This window comes from Nyctibius grandis, chromosome 8, assembly GCF_013368605.1.
Source record: "Nyctibius grandis isolate bNycGra1 chromosome 8, bNycGra1.pri, whole genome shotgun sequence".
Classification (NCBI taxonomy): Eukaryota; Metazoa; Chordata; class Aves; order Nyctibiiformes; family Nyctibiidae; genus Nyctibius; species Nyctibius grandis.
Window position 1 is genome coordinate 8,077,850 of NC_090665.1, and position 22,321 is coordinate 8,100,170.

Sequence of the window (22,321 nt, forward strand, 5' to 3'; positions counted from 1 at the left end):
ACATCTTCACTGCTCTCTCTCTTTGCTGCCCCGTTCCCGAGGGCGCTCCCTCCATAGGCCGCTCTTTTTTTAACAACACACCACGTTCCCGTAGCCCCGGCAGCGAACCCAGCGGCAGCTCGGATGTGGAAGGACACTGGCGATCCAAGGGGCAAACGGGAGAGGAGCGCGCAGAGCCGGGTCGCACGGGGCGTTACGGCGGGGGCAGAGCGGCGTTCATGAGGTCACGACAAGGAACGGGGCAGAGGCACCGTCTGTCGGGCCCGGGCCGCGCCGCACCGCCAGCTGGGGTAGGACGGGCACCTTATTCTTCTGAGCACCCGCTTCCAGTCAGGGCGCTTCCGGGGCCCGGCGCTGTCATCGCGCGGTACCGGCAGCTCCGCCCAACGCGAGGGCGGGCGCCCACCGCCGGTGCGGGCCCGGCCGCCGCCGCGCTAGGGGGCAGCAGGAGCGCGAGACGGCGGCTCCGCGGGCGCGGCCGCGTGCGGGGCGGGGTGGCCGCCTCTCCGCGCGGTGACGTCACGCCGCGCCCCTCCGCGCCGCCCGTCAGCGCCTTCCCCCTCCCGCCGCGGTTCCACTTCCGGCGGGCGGTGCCATCCCCATCCGGGGTCAGCGCCCCGCTCCCTTCCTGTTATTGCCCGAGCGGGAGGCGGCTCCGCGGGAGCGGTGTGGGGGCTGCTGGCGTCGCTTCTGCCAGCGCCTGGGGGGTGGTCACCCGCCGAGGAGTGTAGCGGTAACTGCGGGGCGGCTCAAGGGGCTGTGAGTGCTGCGGGGCGCTGCCCGGCCCAGCCCTGCCCGTCGGGGCGGCGGCTGCGGGCCGGCTCGAAGGCGGGGAGGCCGCGGCGGTGAGGTGAGTGAGGTGGGGGTCGGTGCTGGGGCCGCCTGGCTCCCCTGCGGCGTGGCAGCGCTCTCCGGGGCGTCCGGCGGCGGTGGTCGGGGGCTGCGCGGCGCTCCGGCCGGGCGGTGGCGGAGGGGAGCGCCGCTCTCCGCAGGCTGCGGGGTGTCTTGCTGGTCTTCGGCAGCCGGAGGGGGAAGCGCGACCCTCGGGTGGCGGGGGGGAGCGTCGGAGCGCGGCTGGGGCTTCCTGGAGCAGCGTTGCCGTGGGGCTTCCTTCGGCTGGGAGAGCTCCAAGGCGTTTATTCCTCCGCCTAGTGCTGACTTGGGGGTCTCCCCTCGTAGGGACGTGACCTGGGAGAGCAAGAACCGTAGTGGGTGGTTGTTTTCCAGGGTGGCTCCCCCCCACCCCCAAAATAGCTGTGTTCTGTAAGTACGTTTCAGCGGTTCTTGTGATGGAGTGTACGTAGGCTCACGGTTGGGCTAGTTAATGACAGTGGGGCAGAGCCCCTTCCGACGGGGTGTGTGTTTGAGTCGGTGGCATGCGGTCTCCTGTCTCCAGCTGCACTTGACTTATTGTAGCAGTGTCACATCTATGCTACCTGTAAAAAGTTCTTTCTTATTTCATCCTCTCCAGAGATCTGTTTTGTTGATGTTAAATATGAAACTGCTATTTCTTACCAGTACTTGTGTATTTTCTAGTAGGCTGAAAGTTAACAAAACTTCGACCAAACTAACACAAACTGCACGTTTGTTTTTCTTTGGGGGTTTTGTTGCTGTTTTCAGTATTCCTGAAGTTATTCAGGTACCAAACCTGTTACTTCTACTGCTGGTACTGGTATGTCTCTGTGTAAATTTTTTTTCTCTGTAACTATTTTCTTGTTGACTTTAAAAATGTGATTGAACAGAGGTTGCTTTATGAAGAGTGCATATTCAGAACAAACACAAGGAAAGATATTTAAGAGTAGACAGTATGGACTATAAAGCTTTACTTGAGTTAATGCTGTAGTTATGAGTATTCTGCACCAAACTTGTAAAGGACCAGTAAACTGGATTCTGAATCTGGATTTTGTAGTATTTAATAGAAGTGTGGACTCTCTTCTGTTAATTATTTGTATGCTCACATCCTAGCTTTGAGCTATAGCAGGCTTTTGAATTCATCACATTGGATAAAGTTAGAAAGTATGCCATCATGATCTGAATCATTCTTGAATTTCTCCTGCCTCACAGTTAATTTATAGAGATGTTCTCATACTTGTTGCTTCAGTTGCTTCCATGCTGCAATTCTATAATGCAGTGTAATAATCAAAGTCCACCTCTTGTTGTGCATAAACATCGTTAGTTCCTAGGTGGCTTTGAGCAACCTGATCTAGTGGAAGATGTCCCTGCCTGTGGCAGGGGGGTTGGAACTAGATGATCTTTAAGGTCCCTTCCAACCCAAACCATTCTATGATTCTAGGAGTATTCCACTACTCAAGATAATAAATTTAATGGTTTGTCTGCTATGGGGAACTGAGTAGATAAGCTGTTCTGAAATAAAGCCCCATGTGAACTTAAAATTTCACAATAAATAACTTTATTCTCAAACAATAAAATTGGCAAGCTTTTCCAGAGCAGTTAGTTATTTGGAAGCATATTTTAGCCAATGTCCTCACATAGACAAACCACACATCAACCAAGCTCATAGTGTTTACAGAGGAATTTATGAAACCACACAATTCCTTATGTGATCCATAAAATATTCTGCTTTTTCATTAAGACAATAAATACGACAACTCCAGAGCTGCAGTTGGAGTTTGACTGGAACAGATGTCCTGCATTTCATAGCTGTTAACTCCATAGAACCATAGAATTGTTTTGGTTGGAAAGGACCTTTAAGATCATCAAGTCCAACTATTAACCCAGCACTGCCAAGCCCATCACTAACCCATGTCCCTCAGCACCTCATCTACACGGCTTTTAAATCCCTCCAGGGATGGTGACTCCACCACTGCCCTGGGCAGCCTCTTCCAATGCTTGACAACCCTTTCGGTGAAGACATTTTCCCTGATATCCAGTCTAAACCTGCCCTGGCACAACTTGAGGCCATTTCCTCTCGTCCTATTGCTTGTTGAGAAGAGACCCACACCCACCTCGCTACAACCTCCTTTCAGGTAGTTGTAGAGTTCAGTAACTCACCTTTAACTAAAATATCTTTTAAAAGTAGAAGAACTCGATGCGGATCTTAGCAACCTGGAGAAAAACAGCTTTCGTGCTTTTTCAAAGCATGCTAAGCCCAGCATACAGATCTATGCCAAGGTGTTTTAGTTGTTTGCCTGCTTCAAATTGTCATTCTATGTTAATGGCAGATTTGTTTTGCTTCTTGTTGCAGTTTACTTGTATGAATAATGAAATTCTGTGGGGTTTTTTTTGAGTATTCTTTGGGAAAGGTGGGGTAGCTGAGCTGTTTACAAAGCAATTGTGCTTTATTGGAAGTCATAAAGTAGTTCAATACTTAGTTAACTGTTTCTTTGACAATCAGGCTATTCCTGCTTTCTGGAAGCAAACGGGGGGGATAGTTCTTCCTGGATAACTCACTTTTTTAAAGTTGCTGGAAGCTTTTGAATAGGAATTTCTACAACAAACAAGGGTTTCACGCTTCACCATCATGCTGTCTCACGAGAACAAGTGTATCATAAGAGGTTTCCAGTTACTGGAAGAAACTCATAGCTTTAAAAGTTGTTATCAGGTAAAGAATGAACTTCCTGATCAGAGTTGTTCCTCAGACTTAAATGTGTACTGTGCTTTTTAATGGCTTAGTCATGCGTAATACAATTTTGAACAACCTTGATGATCATGATAGTTTTAACTCAGAAAGACATTAAAGTTATCTATAAATGGCTAGACAACAAGCCTAAGGCTGACATTTAGTCTGCAGAAAAAATGCTTTCTTAAATATTTTGTACAGAAGAAGTCAATTCATTATGTGTAGGCTTCTAGACTTCTGGTGCAGATTCTCTAGCTACCAGGAATACGCAGATATGCGAACACCTTGCGAGTATCAGTCACTTCCAAATAGAAAACTGTTGCTCTTGCTTTTCCTGCCTGGTTTGGGGGAAATGAAATTGGGATGATGATACGTTAATTCCCAGTCATGCAAGAAATACTAGCATCTCATAGATGGGTATCATATGTAGGTTTGCTTTGCCTAGTTGAGTACATTAATCAAGGCTAACAAAGGTTGTAGTTAAAAGGACATGTGAAAAATGTTGTAATTGGGTGAGGGGAAGCTAAGATTTTTTTTAACTTTGATACTGATGAGGAAACATTTTTATGATTTATGACTCAAGTGGGAATAATACTGCAAAATTAGTCTTTCCAGTTTAGTCTTAAAATACCATTATAAAGCTATGTTTTGTCTTACTGCTTACTGTTTTGTAAATACTGAAAAATGTGTGAGATCTAGTACTTGCCCAGTGGAGGAAAAATGTGCCATCTGTGCATTTTTTGTGTGCGTGATTGAGTTGGAGGGGGAGCACTAGGGAAAGAATAAGAGTGTGTACTTTGGCTAGCTGAAGAAACAGACTTGTGGCTTGTAGTGTAAGCTAAGGTAGGGTTTGTTGAGGTTTCTGCAGCTTTATGTATTGCATTCTGTGCTTGTAGGAGTTTTGTGTCATCCTTTTAAAAAGCCAGACATCCAGCTGCTCCAAGTGATGATGCCTGTCTGAAATAGTAGCTATGGCTAGAAGAGGCCACAAAAATATTTATGCTAAAACTGGATGAGAATTTTCTTTTGCCCTTTAAGTTGAATGTGTCATGGCAAAGAAGTCTGTTATGAGTTTCTCTTTGTAGTATCCTAATCCAAATGTGAGCAGTGGAGAGAGAAAATAGATTTGTTTCTCTTGATATTTATTTGGACACCAAACATATGTGAATCGTTTTGAGTACAGGGTTGGTCCAGATAACCTCCAGAAATTCCTTCCAAATGAATTTATTCTGTAAATCTGTTTCTGAATGGTTAATGGAGTGTCAAATGAACTAGAAATAACACTTGAAAATATTAACTTTTTTTCATGCAGCACTGCTGTAGTATTAACTTAAAAAACCCAAACAAACAAAATAGCCAACCAAACAAAACAAAACAAAAAAAACAGAACAAAACAAAAACAAGCCCAACTTGGGAGTAGAGGGAATTAAACGGTTAATGCCTTTTTTTTTTTTAATAAGTCCTATAAGTTAACTAATGGTCAAATGGAAATGCAGTAGACTGAGTATTGTCTATGTAATTTTGGATCTGTCTTCTCAGTCTAAGCAGTACTTAATGGCTTTGCAGCCAGTATGTTGGTTTATTGTATATAGCATGCATTTACACTTCAATTCTAGAAAAGTATTTTTCAGATTTTGTGAAAGGCAGTGTAAGAAGCCTGTGTATTTCTAACAAGAAATGTGAGGGACAGTGCACATCATCACTTCTGTATTAAGAGCATCCTTTTCTTCAAGCCAGTAAAGCAGGGAATAAAAGCACTTAGCAAGCGTAATTGACCAAGTACACTTGATGGGAATATTTAGAGTCTAGTTTTGATGAACTGTGCTCAAATACCTGAAATGTAAAAATGAAATTCAAAGAAACCAACTTACCTTTGTGAAATTGAAGGGGAGAGAATGATGGAGTCCTGGTGAAGCTTTTGCCTCTGTGGCACATCACTAACATGGAGCAATAGAAGTTTAATGACTACTTCTGCCATCTAGTTTAAGCATAGAACTTAACGTTCAGCGATCTCTTGTTTCATGCCCCATTGCTTTTTACCAATGGAAGGTTAGATATACCTCAGAGACTGGTTTTTGATATTTTTGTCTACCTATTAACACATTTCCTTAAATTAACTTATCTTCATGGATTTTATGTAGGAAAACTTTGGCAGTTTTCCTTACAGTTTCCAAATGCAAATGTAGCTTTTGAGGATTGCGAATCACAAAGCATATTTGTCAAATATGGGAGGCTTATTGAATTGACTAAGATTTACTGTAAAGTTCCCTGAAATTTTAAGACAACTGAGTCACATTATTGGCTGTACATTATGACCCTCTTCTAAGGCAAAGAAACGTAGAGAAACACCCCTTGGGTATTTTCTCTCTAAGCCCGAACAGAAGAGAAAACTGGAAGGTTGCCTCCTAGATTGTACAACATGTCAAAAACTTATCTGTCATTGAGATGTAACTGTTTGTTATTTCCATACTAATTAGTCAGTCTTTTGCCAATACTTAATGTGGCAGTTAATGGTGATGAATGACTCTTGCACAGTGGGTTCCAAGACTGTTCCTAGTTTTTAACTCTTGCTGTTAACTTGGGTCATGGTCCTTCCAGAACCCTGGATTTTCTGCTGAGATTGCATTTGTTGTCTTGGAAGAGTGTCTTAAACTATCAACTGTTTAGCTGTGGATCCTTGCAGAGGACACTAAATCTGCGAGCAAAAAATTACTTCTTGTTGCAATCTTATTCCTTCTTGTAGCTATTAGCAGTCAACAAAGAAACAAGTTCCTGAACATTCTCAAAATGCGAGAAACCTTGAATGTTACTGAAAAGAAAATAGTGACGATTCAGCATTTCATCTGAGACTAATCAACCATAAGTAGAAATACTTGCCTGTTCCGTGATCTGAATCTAATAGAACAAAATTTTCTGTACTTTAGGACTTTGACATCTGACTTAATAGAGAAGCGAGGTGACCAATCTCTGCAAAGATGCAGGCAAACTAAACACTGAACACTTGAAAATACAAGCGCAAAAAAAGTAAGAATGAGCAGAGAGTACCCAGCAAGCAGAGTGAAGATGAATTGTTTCTTTCTCAAACTCAACAAATATGCTTTGTGTGATGAGGTATGTTATTATCCAACTTCAGTGCTTGTGCCATTAAGTTACTTTTCATTAAGGCTAGAAAATGCTAACTTGATTCTTGACCACAGGCATAGTTTAAAAGATTAAAGTTAATAGTGCTAACAACAGGAAAAGTTTCTAGATAGAGCTAGCTTCTTTTGGGAAAATGGAAGTAAAAACTTCCATTCCAAATAATACTCTAAAATACGCTTGTTGTGGTCATTAAACTACTTAGATTACAAAACATACCACTTATTCTTCATTTTTGTATTTATGTTTCCAGCTCTTAACAGAATAATCAGCAAATGTTGTGGCTGGATTATAAAAGTGGAAGTGATACTAATAAAACTGAAAATTGCTCTTCTGCTGCCTTCTGAAAAGTTTATGTGGATGTTGAACAACCAGTTCCACTTACCAGTTTATCAAGGCAGTCTCCACTGGTGAGGGGAAAGTAATTAATATATTGTATTTTATCTTGGAATTTCATGCTGCCACCTCTGAAATATCCTTCAATTTTAATGTTTAGTATTGTTTGATCTAAGAAAACCTCTGGTGACTAAGTGGAAAAGCTAATTTTTAAGCAACATCCATACATCTTGAATAGTCTTGATTGTGGTGTATAATTGAGGATGCGTCCAGAGTGCCTGTGAGTGCCACTTTTAGTCTAGCAAGTTTGTTACAAAGATGGATTTATAATAAATTATGTTTGTGTTTTGGTGTAAAATAGTAATGGCAAATTGAAATGCTGTCATTGTAGGTGATAACCAGTTATGTGAATTTTTTGAGAAGTGGTCGCTAGCTACAAGAAAGCACTTAAAGTTGATTTTAATGTTGTAACTGAGAAGGTAAAGCTTACTGGTTTTCTGATGTTTAACTACTTACCAAAGTTGTAGTTAGTAAAAGTCTAATAACTTGTCTTCCTTTTCAACTTGCTCTGAAATGGAGGATAAAGCACTGATGTTGTTACCAGTGCTTTGCAGCACTCCCTTGATCTTAGATACCTCCAACTTGGAAGGTTTTGACATGTAGGGGAAGATGACATAACTACCACCAAGAGGTAAAGGATGAAAACGGAAGCCAATGAGCAACGAAACGGCTGAGTTGATACATGAAGAAAAGGATAGCAAAACCTATTCCTGACTGTGGAACCTCTTCTAAAATGTGTTGTCAAATTACTTTGCAATCCATCTCTTCAACTCTTCTTTCATCACCTCTTTTCCAAGCCTTTCATTGTATGTCAGGAGATAGGATAGTATCACAAGCAACTGCCAGGTGATACGAGAAGTGTAACTGTTATTATAGCTTCTAATATCTGGCTGTCCTGGTATGTGAGCAGATTATTTAAAGAACAAAAAAAGATGATTTGCAATATAGTCACCCTTCTCTAATTGGTGTTTTTTATGGGTTGAAATTAAATCCAAAACACTTAAGCTTTTGTGGTCTCCTGTTCTGTCCCAGGGTTAAACTTCACCAGGCTGAAAACTGCTTTCAGTCTTTCTGAATATACACACCTACAAAAACACTAATGAAATGTTTCCAAAGAACCATGTATTAAAAACACTTCCTTGTTTGTGCAGATGTGTAAAGTTCTCTTAATAGCAGTGGCTGACTACTGCCAGTATCTTTTTGGCTTTTTTAAAATAAAGATCTTTCTTTTTAATGTATCCCTTTTACAGAGCTGTGATTGTAGTAGTAGGCAGCATGTGCCTTAGTCTCAAAGCGTTTAATCTGGATAAAAAAGTGACTTTCCAAGCTGGGAAGTTGAGAAATCTTTAAACTATTGTGAAGATGTTGCTGGTATTTGCTGTTTAAATGCCTATGAGCTTATGTCACTTTCTTCTTTGGAAAGGTCATGTTAATTGCAAGCATTAGCTATTTAGGCAAATATTAGCCATTTCTTTCAGGTGTAGTAAACACAAACTGCTGGTACCCTGACCTCATTAAGAGAAACAATTTAGGTAACAGCTTGAAGTATAGGAGAGAGAGATGCACTAACAACAAGCTTAATGTCTCAGTAGCCCCACACTTGACATGCTTTCATGTTTGCACAACTTAGGGTTTGCAAAGCAGATGCTTCCAGCAGATATGTACAGAAATGATAAACATTTGATTAAACATGCTGAAGAACCATTTGTCACAGTTTACCATAGCTGTTTTTATACTTCAGGCTGAAGCATGCAGGACCTAATGACATACATAGTCACAATGAATCATGTTTGTGTGCACTTCTTGAACACAAACACAAATATGTTAGTGTCTCCAGTCATGATTGTTGCTTTGGCATTCGACCTGTAAGTGCAGAGAGGAGTCCTGTTCAACCAGAGTCAACAGCTAGAACAAGAATAAACCTACACTCCTTCGGGTTTCAGAGAAACTTCCGTTTCTTTGTAACTTGTATAAAGCAGTTAAATATGCTTACAAACTCAGTAATTCAGTCAACAGTATTGTTTCACATAGAAGGCCCAGTTTTCTGATGCACTTAGGTGCAGTACACATCTCTGACCTTTAGGGAGATGAAGCCTGATGGGAGCATGTAGTGGGGATAAATGCTTTGCAGCTGAACAGTGTCCCACTGTGCTGCTCACAGGCTTGGCATGTGGGGTGAAGCAGGACAGTCTCAGTCTGCTGCTGTAGTAAATAAAGGTCTGTTGATAATCTTTTATGGAAAACTGTTGGTGATTGCCTTTCAGCAGGGTTATCATCTACTGCTAAATAAATATTTAGTTAATCACCATTAACTCAGTATCACAAACAAGTCTACTAGCGAGTAGTACTTCATTATTTCTAACTGAGCCTTGAAAACCAGTAGTATTTTCCTGTTGTGATTATAGCTTGTGTAGAAGTAGGCAACTGCTACTACAGGGCAAGGTTTGCAAAGAACTGGATTTGTTTGCCTCCTATTTTATTCCATGTCTTTGTATAGGACAATTTGCTAAGAACTGTATTAATTTCAGCTGTTTATAGGGCAAGAATATTTAGCTGTAGAATTGAAATTTTTCATTGAGGTGGCTGTGCCTTTGTGTTAACTCTGCCAGAAACTTCCTTCTTTCGAGAAATGGTTTTAAAAAGGGAGTTAAGAAATACCTCAATGGAGAATGTGGTGTTTTTTTCAGTTTAGGAGCTTAAACAAAGAAACAAAACCTACTTCCATGGCTTTTGCTGAGGCATGTGGTTCCTTACAAATGCCCTATCAAAGGTGAAGTTGCATCCCATCCTCTGTTTTGCCAGTAAATAAAACAATGATTTTTGCTAACAGAATTCAGTAAGTCCATGCAGACTACACCCATACTTCTATAAATGCTGTTTGGCTGCAGAAGTCAATTAAGATAGATTAAATGGAAAGCTAATTTATATTTGGATTATGGAACAGAAATTTCTGTCTTCCAGTTTACTCTTCTATGCTTAATATTAAAAATCTGCAAACTTGCAAAAATATTGCTCTCCATTGCCACTCCAAAACTTTTTTTTTTACCCATTGGTTGCTTTAACTTAGTACAGAAGAAACCCTTTGTCTCAATTTAAAGTTTCTCTCGGACCCCATGCTAAGAAATGTTATGTGGGAAGTACACAAAATGCTGTAAGTCAGTCTGAGTTTGATGTCTTTTTCAGCTGCTGCTTAGCAAAGGAAGGGCTCACAGGGTGGATCTGTTGAGTAAAGGTGGAGGTAAATTAATAAACAGAAATGGGCTTAATCTCCGACAAATTTTCTTATGAACGCACGTTTCTCCGTGCCCTTCACCCAGAGGAGCTGGTCAGCTGAACGTTGTAGATTGAACCCTCTTGATGCTGTTGCTTGTGGTAGAGGCAAGCGTAGCGGTGTGAGGACTGCAGTATCTCCAGTGTTTTGTTGCAGTTCTTTCCCTGCCCTTCTAGTTATGGACAGGGGGAGAGGAAATCTTTCCCCTTTTTCAATGCAACTGGAGGTTCATCTTGCTGCAGCAGAGCGAGAGTTACTTCTAAAAGCCAAGGTGATGTGCCTGGGTGAGACCAGCACCAGGAAAGGCCGAGTACCTGAGTTACAGCTCTGCTACAGAGCTGCTCATGTGAGGTGAAGATTCAGACTAGACCAGAGTGCAGAACACCTGGATTCCCTCTGCTCTGGCTCCTTGTCCTTGTCTGTGTGCCAGCCCTTCCTGTTTTTAAAGATCCTGTTTACTGTCTGGGTTCCAAATATCCCAGGAAGGTGGGAGGATGGGAAGAAACATGAAACAAAAAGTAAACAGCATTATTTAAAGTGGAGTTTTGTATTTTTATATATATATTCAGCATTTGTTACCTTTCTGATCTAGTTTCATGAAGGACATTCTAGAGTAATCTCTTGTTTACGTCATCTTGCACTAATTTCTGAAAGCAGAACATTTCTGCATGCAAAACCTGACATTGAAGTCCTTAGCATTTGTACCAAGGAGCAGAATATGGTTTGTGGTGTGCTTTTACTTCATATTCTTTCTGATGTTCACATAAAAAAAAAATGTTTGTCACCCATATAAAATAACGTATTAGAGAAGAATATGTAATCAGGGGAAAACCTTGTTTCTATTGGTACAAAATGGCTTGTTGCTCTGATTTTGTTGCCAAACTTTAAGGCTTTTCATTTGAAGAACTTGAAAGAATTTGAGTGCTGCTCACTGAGCTCCAGAGTGCATGCCTAGCTTGGAGGAACAGCTCCAACCAGGACAGAGCCAGGTGGGAGAGTAATTCTCATCCTGCTACATAGCAAGCCAAGGTAATTGTTGGAATAATGAGTAAGCAGATATGTGAAGTGTAAAGAGAAGATGTGTTTTGTAATTCTTTGTTGTGCTTTATGACTACTAGTCTTCTATAAATAACAAAATCCTTTACTTTGAGGTGAAGCTAGAAATGGAATTACTGAATGATTTCAGACTAAAAAAGAAGATTTAATTCTAGGCTTTCCTTCGTTTAACAAAGAGGAAAAAAAATCTGGCTTTAACTGGAAGAAAATGTTCTAGGACAGACATTCTGCTTTTGGTATTTCATGGGATCCCTTGGGAAAAAGCACAATCGTAGTGGGAGTTGTAGAGGTCACCAGCAACTTGCAAATGTTCTCATGATCCTGTTTTCATGGCTCCCAGATAGTGAGTGAAGCTATAAACAATATGCCTGCATGGATGGGGGAGGGTGAGCAAGGGGATTTGAAAATAAGGATTTACAAAGGATTTTTGGTTTTCTTGGAGGGGAAGAAAAAATGAAAAAAACACTCCAGCAATAGTAAATCTTTTTAAACTGTTCATCTTGTTTTCATTTCAGCTGTTTGTTATTTTTTCAGTAACAGATAACCTATATATATATGTATAACTTCTTGGACAATACTTTATAGCGAGTTCTTTTTTTCAGGATGACCTCGCCATTAGTTTTATTCATGGTATCTGAAACTTGCTACAACCAGAATCCAAGAATATTATATTCTGAAACAGAAAAGAAATCTGCATGTAAGATAACTTTAAATAAAACAGCTTTGAAATGTAGTCAAGCCATGTTCTCATATCTAAATAAACTGAAACTTCTTTTCACTAATTTCCAGTGAGATTTTACATTCACAGGGAAGAACGATCTTGTATTTCTGCTGTACTGTAATTCTACAGATGCTACCAATAATGTTCGTCTTTTTAGCTCTGTCTAGAACAAGGCAAAGGTACTCAGCACTGTGTTTGCAGGGGGGAAGAAGTAGGTAACTACAAATAAAACTGGTAGTGCTTGGAAATACTTGCCTGTTTCAGAAGGAAGCAAAATGCTATGGCAACATGTTTTCAACTGTTAAATCCTTCTGTTTGTTTGTTTCCCTTGAGCTGCTGTTTGTGATCAGATAAGCAATTCTGCGTATCTGCGCCTTTTCTGTGAAGTAATAAGGATGAAAGTAATACGTAAGGAACATGAAAACGTAACTGCAATACAACAGTCTCCTGGTTTCTATTCTAAACAAAGCAATATTGCTGCTGTTTAAATCTGTGTGTAATAATGTTTTCATAGAGGACAATTTCAGACATCTTTGTACTAGCCTTCCTGGATTTTGGAAAAACGCCAGCTTGGCAAGCAGGAAGAACAAAAGGACAGTACTGAAAATATCTAGTCTGGGGCAGTCTTACTGTCACTGCACAGCAGGTTTGGACAGCAGCAGAATTAGACAGGCAGCTCCACCCAGTTTTCTTCATGGTGAGTTTTGAAGTGCCTGATGTGTCTGAAGATGGGAGAAAAACATTTTTGGTCTTTAGAAAGTTTGAAATGTCTGGGGCAAAGTGGAATATAGGTATTGCATTCTGAAAAGTGTTACTCTTGTTCCAGGCATCCCCCCACCTTAACTTCTGTTTCAGGAATTCCACAGAAGTTAAAAAAAGCTTATTTGGGGACATACCTGTAGGTGATACTATTGTCGGTTTGATAGAGAATCAAGAAAATCATGTAACCTACACACGCATGCGGAGTAAATCGGAATCAATAAATGTAGTTGGATCGTTTAATGTCTAGAAGACTTTTTCTTAAGGCAGTGCTAAGAGTCTAGAGGAAACTTCTACCTGGAAAAGAAATTAAGTCTAGTCAGAAATCCTAATGAGCAGCTCTTTGATACCAAAGATAACCGCAAATTATTATAAAATATTGTTACATCCTGTCTGTGAAAGCAATGTAATGGGATTAGTCTTATCTAAACTAATGGAAAAACTAATAGACTTTAATTAAAGTGTAGTAGTTTACTGAATGACTAATTTAGTTGTATTGAGTGTTTAGTTTATCCTTTTGAATTGATTTTGAAACACTAGCGTTGTTATAAACTAGATGTTTATAGCAATGCAAAACTATTCCGTTCTCTTTCAGTCCCTGGAATGTATACCTCTTTGCATAAGCATCCCACGCTTTATACATTTAATACAGTGTTACAGCACAGTACACTTCTATGGCTTGCTTCCTTCTGTGCTTGCTAGATTTCTTGCTAGTTGGTCCATCATAGACGGAAGAATTTCCTTCTTGCAGAGCCTGAAGAGTAACTGTTGGTGCTTTTGCTGATGGCAGACAACCTTAACAATAAGTCTCCTAAAGTGAACAAAATATTTTTTTTTCCACCTAGACTGGCCCACAGACTTGCACACTGGGTCTTCACCTGCTTTATAAGACATGTGTGTTAATGTTAGATGGAGCTTCTCTCTTTGGAGAACATGTCCACAGATAATTTACAGACAGGGAAGAAAGCCTTATCAGTTAACTGTGTTTTTAATATAGATCTCTTAATTACCAAATATTGATATCTTTGTGGAGTTGGTAGAATGTGAGTAATCTCTAGGCAGTGAAAATCAATTCACTTTAATCTGTAGACAGATAATCTGTAAAAATGAGTGTTCTTTTGGCAAGGAAGGGTTCTCCACTCTTTCTGATAGAAGAGCGCATGAAAGGTCATTTCTTGTTTGCTTCTTTTAGTAGCATAGATTCCATCTGTACTGAAGGGTAACAGTCCATCCTTTTAGCAAGACACATAAAACCCAGATCAGTGACACTCCTGTTTGAGAGTCTTCTGGCAAAATGTTAGTGTACAAAAAAGACGTACAGTGGAAAAAGTACTGCCACAGTGTCTTGCTGAGCTATAGATGTACAAGGCTTTTATGTGTAAAAGTGTGGTGAAAACAGCTGCAGTAGCCTCAGATGTCTTTAGGGGGAAAATATATATGGGTTTTTAACTCAAGTTAATTTGTCCCAAGCTTAGTTTGCTTAAATTGTGAAGACAGAAAATACTTCTTTGAGTACTAATGTTAGGAACCAATATTAACTCTCCTATGCTATAAGAACATAGGTTATACAGATTAGCATTAGTATAAGTGTATCTGGAAGCAAGTAGGTATCAGTATTATGGGAGATATGTTGTTTAATTTCCCTCTTTCTTCCTCCATGTATATTAGTTCTGAATGGTGTTTCAAAATTTGGTCACTGCTAGGTTGGGTGCTCAGCAAGGTTAGTGATGTGCTGAATGGATCAGGAAGGCTGTAATGAGTTCAAAAGAATGTGATTTGATCAGTGGGTGTCTTTGAATTTGGCTTTTCTGACCATCTGTGGTATCCCAAAGTTTTTGGCAGTGGAAAAAAGTTTAAGGTGTTTTTGGAAGGTCAGGGATTGCAGTGTGATGTAGCATTGGTTTTGAAGTGTTTGTGTGTACCCTTAGTTGGATTTACGTAACATCTCTCTAGAATTCTCTTAAAATTATAATCCTTTTACTGTCGAAGAACGTAATTCACTCTATTTATTCCAGGCAGCCTTCCAGATTTGAAAGTGTACACAGAAACACAAGCTGCCAACTATACTTCAAAACTGTTTCTGTTTACATTTTTGCTTTCCAAATGCAAACCCCGGAGGTGTGCTTACATGTGCAAGTAAAATGAACCTGCACACAGAATGACTGTATGCGCTGTTCCAGCACACATCTGTATGCCAGTTTAAAATAAAAGCTGCTGTTTTGGTGCAGTTGCTCTAAAAAGAGTGTAGATTTTGGGATGTCCCTTTTAGACTGCTTGCAAGTCTTTCAAGAAATGGTATTGAGTTGGTGTTTAATGTTTGAAATTTTTAAAAAGCCATGGTTGACATTTGTTTTGAGAACATACTTGTCTAAAAGAATTTAATGTGTGTGTGTCCCCCAACCATGCTTCTGTTAGCAATTATTGGTGGGGAGGGAGGAAAAATTTGCAGTAGAACCACCATTTTTGAAGCTGAACTAGCTCAGCACTTCTGCAGTCGTGCTTGATCTCCAGTGTAGACCCTGGTGTTCATCTGACTCCTTGCCAGCTAAAACAGCAGAAGCTAACCCAAGAAAGGAAAAGTGAGTAGTTCTCTGCAACTTTAATCCATCTGCCTCTGTAACGAGCTGGCTCAGGGAGCACCAGTGCCAGCATGATGAAGAATTAGAACATACACCTTGAGCAGGGAGAAGATGGGCCGTCAGTTCAGAGAAGCCTCAATAGGATTGTGGAACTGAACTTAAAAGACTGCTGGTATAAACTCAGTGTTGTGAATATTTAATTTGATTGTGGTCCATCTGTACTATTGTTTGTATGTGTGGACAGAAAAGTTCTTAGGACTGCAAGTTCTTGTCTTGGGGTTTTTTTATGCTGGTATATGCCTTAACAGTAATATGTTTCTGCCTATGCTTGTAATTAAGAAATGTAAATAAGCATGTGAATCACTGGTATGGAGAGGGAGTCTTGTTCACGCTTTGCCTGATCAAAAAGATGCTATTTAACCTTCTGTGTATTTCATTTTATCTGCAAACTGATGATAGTTATGGGTAGTTCAGGATTCTGCAAGTTACTCTAAATGGTGTTATTTGAGTTCATTGGTAATGGTTTGTAATTGGTAAGCTTTCCAGGTTTGGCTCTTTAAATACACTGTGAGTGTGCTTAGAACTCTCCATTTCAGCATCCACTCACTGAGACTATTACAATGAAGAGAAAAATAAAACAGCTTCTTTAAGCTCTTTTTAAAAAAGAAGTCAGTAGCAAAGCCCTTCTAAACATGTCTGAGGTGTTAGTGGAAAAGCATTTTTCTAAACTTTCAGTGGCACTTTAGTACTTTTGTTGATATTTTTAAAAGCCCAAACTACAAAGGAGGGATAAAAAAAGACAACCCTTTTGCTACTCAGAGTTGCTTAGGAAGCGGTGGATTTCAGGAAACATCATTTTAATTCTAAGGCTTCTTTTTAAGAACTGAAGTGTGGGAAAAGCAGGAACTGAATGTACTTGGAAGAAAACTTTTCACAAAATAACTACCAAGGCATAAAAGCGTGGAAATAAGGATCATTATTTTATTTGTTTACCTATATTATTTTTATAAATATATACTTCTTTATATATTTATATACACATAAGATTTATATATATACCCACAAATAGATATATTTTTTAAAAATTCGCTGAGCAAAGGGCAAGCATGGCATTCGTTGCTTTTCCACAGTTGGGGCTTTTAGAAAGCTGATGAAACAGAAGAGGTGTGAAGCTGTTGGTTTGGGTTTTTCCCTCCTTTCTCTTACTAAGAAAAGAAACTAAGATAGAAGGGCAGTCCTAAGAGGGTTCTTGACTCAAAAGATGACTAAGAGTGGCTTTAGAATAGTACCCTGGTAGTTATCCTAGCCTTATGCTTTCAGGACGCAGGAGGCATGATGGACGATGGACTGCTCTTTAGATGTCTGTTGGTATTACCCTTTCTGATAAGGTACATGCTGAAGTTAATAAAATTACAGCCTAAGCGTAAGTAATGCACTATTTGAGATTTGCATAACGTATGATGGCCCCTATGGAACTTACTATTCTGCAGTGAGAGCTCAGTGACAGTCAGAAAAATAATGTACTAGGAAAGCAATAGAAAATATTATGTCAGTATGTAAACGTGCTTAGTTTGGACCTTGAATGTGGTGTGCAGATATGATTGTTCCTCCTCTACCTTGCAAAAAGGGTATGGTAAAGGGGAAAGATACAGAGAAGGTGACAAGGATTAACAAAAACAGAGTGACTTCTGGGCAGAGAAGGACTAAATAATCTGGGACTATTATGGAAAAGAAGTAATGGGGAGGTCTTGATGGGTCTCTAAAATTAAGAGCACTTTGTTTCATTACAAGGAATCTAAGATATCAGGTGAAAGTAGCAGGCTTCAGAACAAAGAGAAGCAAATGTTTTGTAACATGGAATGTTCTTCACTCACGTGCCAACAGTTTGCGTTGGACAAAATCAATAGTTCTTGATGGCTTTCTTTCACAAATACGTAAGTATTGCCTCTGGTTAAGGAAATCAAAAATAGGTAGCAATTAGGAGAGTTTATTGATGAGATATCTCTGTGTGCCTGCCTAGTTCTGCTCTTTGTTTGCCATCTGTTCTTGGCCACTGGGCTGTAAGACATCTCTGCTCTGTTCAATGCTTCTTGTACCTGCTCTAAGCTAGCATAAGGCAGCGCTGCTAGAAGGTCAGACACGTGTTCCCCTCCTTTTCTTTGGCTTGGGAAAGACTTTCATGCGGCTGCCAAAAGGAACTAGAACAGGGAATTGGTGCTAAATAAAACAAGCCCAACCAAAGAGTGTTAATGGAGCTCAGTTCTGTCTCATTCATGGAAAAAAGGGTTTGCTGCTGGTGTAAGTAGCTTATACTGACCTAAAAAAGCTAAGCCCAAGTTCTGTGTGTACATGGATTCTTAAAATCAAGTTTAGAGGTTTTTAGTAAATACTTATAATGATTATGTTAGCGGTGTGTGAATACTTAAGAGGTTTGGGATGAGAAAAAGTTTAAAAAAAAGAATTTAAGCATTGGTTTGGCTAAACTGAGCAGAACTGATGGTTTGTATCTCATCCAAATGCTAATAAATGTTTCTCTTTCCAAATTAAAAATGTGAAGAACTAGGTTTGAGATTTGCTTAAAAATTACTGTAATAATAATTTGAATATTAGGTATTTTCATCCCCCATGCTATTTAAGTGTTCTAATCATAAATTATAAACTTCAGGTAAAAAAATTAATCCTGTTTTTTTAAAATCGTATGCATATTGTAATTTTTTCCAAATTAACGTGATTCTGCTATTAACTGGTTTTGTGATTTGAGTAGATATTTACATTAAATACAAGTTCCTTAGAGATCAGTTTTATCAAGTCTTTTTCTTTTTATGCATGTAAAATATAGCCATGAGTATTTATCTACAATTATAAATGGTGTTTGAACAATGTTATTTGAAATTCTGATGATGTTCATATTTTAAATTCTAATATTTAAATTTCTGATTTTCACCTAGGTTTACTCGTATGAATCACTGCTTGAAAAACTTCCAGTGCAAAGTTATCTAAAGACTTAAAAATGCCTCCACGACCATCATCTGGCGAACTATGGGGCATCCATTTGATGCCACCAAGGATCCTTGTGGAGTGTCTTCTCCCAAATGGAATGATAGTGACTCTAGAATGCCTCCGTGAGGCCACCTTACTAACTATTAAACATGAACTCTTCAAAGAAGCAAGAAAATACCCTCTCTACCAGCTCCTTCAGGATGAATCTTCTTACATTTTTGTAAGCGTTACACAAGAAGCAGAAAGAGAAGAATTTTTCGATGAAACACGGAGACTTTGTGACCTGCGACTCTTTCAGCCTTTTCTAAAAGTCATTGAACCAGTAGGTAACAGAGAAGAAAAGATTCTTAATAGAGAAATAGGTGAGATTATCTTTATTTAAACATACCTAATCTGTTTAACTGGTTTTTCCTCTTCAAAATCAAAACAAAGAATTGAAATGGGTTGTGTTTGTCACCTGTATCTGTCAAAGTTTGCATTTTGTAATTGTTGGTTATTGCATCAAATGTCCAAAGATGCTGATCATAGTAAAGCCTACATTCATAAACTGTGAATTAAATTTTTTTGCTACTCTGTTTCATTCATATGTAAAGTCTTTGCTTTATACATATTTGTAGTTGTATGTGGGTTAGATTGTCGCTTATTAGCAGGATTTCATATTATTACAGAGCAAAGCCTTATTGTACCTGTTCTGTTGTTTGGGAGATCAATCTTAATTTGTCTTGAAGCTTACAGAATTGTAAATTCTGTGTTTAATTAGAAATCTTAAACCCCATTTGCAATAGCACACATTTTAATACTGCTCTATCTTGCTTAGAAAGCAAAATTTCAGAAATGAGGTGTTTCCCTCCCCCACTTTCCTACAAAAAGAGCACAGGGAGGGGAAGGAAACAAAAACCCGTTGGAGGGGCAGAGGGGAGACAAGTTGTGGTGTTTTGAATAATCTCTGGAGTAGTTTATCCATTATCCATTGAGAAAGCACAGGGAGACTAGCATATGTTTCAGCATCTAGGTTGAGTATCTAAATTCGGGCAGTACAAGCATACCTACTCCCTTTTAGTTGCTAACAGGTGTGTATTGCAGTGGTAGAGACTTGTCAACTGGAAATACTTGTTCAGGGGTGCTCCTAATTGTTAAATTATTTAATTGTTATGAATGCATCATAGGTAAACTACTTCTGTTCTGTAAAGCTTAACCTGTTCAGGACTTAAGGAGAACGGTGGTTAGCTAACCATGCAATAGGACAATTGAAAGTTTCCATTTGAACATTCATGCATAAATAATTATGTATGCAAGTAATCTCATTAAGTAAATAGAATTACATCTGAGAGTGAGGACCTGAGAGAAATGGACTCTTATTACGTGAATCTATGCCAAAGAGCTTGAGTTCAGTATCTCTTGGTGTGCTTGTCACATTTTTAAATAGCGTAGTTCATAAAAAAAGATTGAATAGCTGCCATTCAGTTGTAAGTAAAGTTGATTATGGTCCTAATAGCTACCAATAATCCTGCCAAGGTTTTAGAAAAAAATCAGAGCTCCTCTGGTCCACTTGGGAAACTTTGTGCTGACTTCAGAGGAGGTTTACTAGTGGTTCTTTTCCTCCAGGAGGAGTGTTAGCTGTGAGAGTGGTGATTTAAGGCTTCCAGGATCTTCCATGAATGTACATCTGTTTTCTAATCTTTTTTGTGACTGCTGAGTGCACTTAACTTTAGAACTGTAGTGTTCTTGAATGATATAAAAGAATTATGTATACAAGTAGAAGCCAGTGGTTAACACACATATTTTATGTTCTGTTTTGCTTAAAGCATGCTTTTTCTGTCGCTCATAGAAGGAATCTTTAGCTTTGATTATCAGTTACAGTTATTTCCTCATGCTTCTTCAATACTGTAGGTTTTGCTATTGGCATGCCTGTCTGTGAATTTGACATGGTTAAGGATCCAGAAGTACAAGACTTCAGAAGAAATATTCTTAATGTTTGTAAAGAAGCAGTGGATCTTCGAGATGCCAATGCACCACATAGTAGAGCATTATATGTCTGTCCTCCAAATGTAGAGTCTTCACCTGAGCTACCCAAACACATATACAATAAACTAGATAAAGGTAAGATAAATATTTACAGTAGAAACATAATGTTTTTTCCAGGGATTGAAATCAAAGAGTACAGCTGGTGACTCAGGTAAATCACTGTTTTACGTACTCTATTTAGTACGCTCTAGCAATGTCTTATACCTTAAGTTATTCAGAATAACTTTCTTGATAGAGTGTAGAATCAAAAGGAAAACAGCAGCACTTAAAATTACATTTTTTACTGTTCTAATAACTAAATCTTGAAATACAACCTGGTAAATAGAGGTGATTTTTTTTAATTGACAAAAACAGCTTGCTGGCTTCACATTTTTCATTGACATTCAGAAATCTGGAATTAAATGATGCTGAAACACTGAGTTATCTTGCAGTCCTCAAATATGAAACAGTTACTGCTGTTTTCTTGAAGGCTAAGTAGTTACTAGTATTCGATTAATAAAAGTACTCTTAACATCAAGGGGTAAAAGTTTGAATTTACACTAGAGTCAAAAATAAACTGAGCACATGTAGTTCCTTGCAGAAGTTACAAACCCTCTGTCAGTTTTGGCTGTGAATCTTGTCTCTACAGCTTCTTTCAGCAGTACTGCAAGCAATTCTCTGTGATGGGGCTAGGGTGGGAATTTGTTTTGGGTTTTTTGGGTTTGTGTTTTTTGCGATTTTCTTGTTTTGAAACTGTGTATTGAAAATGATAGGCCTAACATTATTTTACGTTTATTCTAGGGCAAATCATAGTGGTGATATGGGTAATAGTCTCACCAAATAACGATAAGCAGAAATACACCTTAAAAATCAATCATGACTGTGTGCCTGAGCAAGTTATTGCTGAAGCAATTAGGAAGAAAACGAGAAGTATGTTGCTGTCATCTGAGCAACTGAAACTTTGCGTCTTGGAGTACCAGGGCAAATATATTTTAAAAGTGTGTGGCTGTGATGAATACTTGCTAGAAAAATACCCACTGAGCCAGTATAAGGTGAGTAACGTAATGGATTTCTTTTGAAGTACACCAAAATAGTCCAAATTTGTGAGGGAGGAAAGTGATCAATTTTATGACTGGCTTACTTTTTCATTAAAGTCATCCAAAACATAGAAAGTAAGTGTGTCTGTTTCTTTAAACTAATTGGCTAATGCATGTGTGTAGTGTGCATATTTATTGGTGTATGTGCTTTAAAAGAGGAGGGGGAAGAAAAGGTAACTTAAAATAGGATTTACATCACTAGTGTAATTTACCTTCTTTGAATGAAGTAGTTTACCTCTAATATCAGTGATAAATCAGTAGTAGGTACTTTCAGAAATACCCTAGATTTCTGATGGCAAGTGATGAGTTATGCTTGAATGGGGCTTATATAATACAAAAGGAAATTTGATCAGATGTTAAATTATGAAGCCACCATTGCTAATGAATCTTGTCCCTTCCCCTTTCAGGGGTGGAAAAATCTCAACAAATCGTTTTTTTTCTTGTTACTTCTTTAAACTTTTTGATCTTACTAAAGGAGTAATAAACTTCCAGCACTACATAAATCATTGTTAAATCTTCTTTGTGGCTGGCTGTCCTTCGTTGCCTGGGTTTTGTTAGTGCTGTGAGTGTGAGACAGAACTGCTGACAGAAGAGCATCTGAGCAGCCCTTTCTGGAGCGTACAATGTTACGCTGTAGATTTCCTGACAGACTGCTGCTGCTTCCTCTTTGAGGAATGTATTGTTGTAATAAACAGCTTCCATTCCTTCGTCTAAAATGGT

The 22,321-nt window shown here is 39.2% G+C and overlaps 1 protein-coding gene across 2 annotated transcripts in view; it reads left to right on the top strand.

The window, feature by feature from the left end:
• The first annotated feature begins 651 nt into the window (after positions 1-651).
• The window catches only part of PIK3CA (phosphatidylinositol-4,5-bisphosphate 3-kinase catalytic subunit alpha), a 44,157-nt gene continuing 22,487 nt past the window's right edge, over positions 652-22,321 (top strand). Inside the window, exons 1-5 of one of the 2 annotated variants that reach the window (XM_068407084.1) lie at positions 652-850; positions 6,505-6,691; positions 18,449-18,862; positions 20,391-20,600; positions 21,306-21,556. In XM_068407084.1, coding sequence (XP_068263185.1) covers positions 18,511-18,862; positions 20,391-20,600; positions 21,306-21,556 — 813 coding nt within the window. In that variant the 5' untranslated portion in view covers positions 652-850; positions 6,505-6,691; positions 18,449-18,510. The remainder of the gene's footprint in view (positions 851-6,504; positions 6,692-18,448; positions 18,863-20,390; positions 20,601-21,305; positions 21,557-22,321) is intronic. The other variant, XM_068407083.1, reaches the window with a different exon arrangement.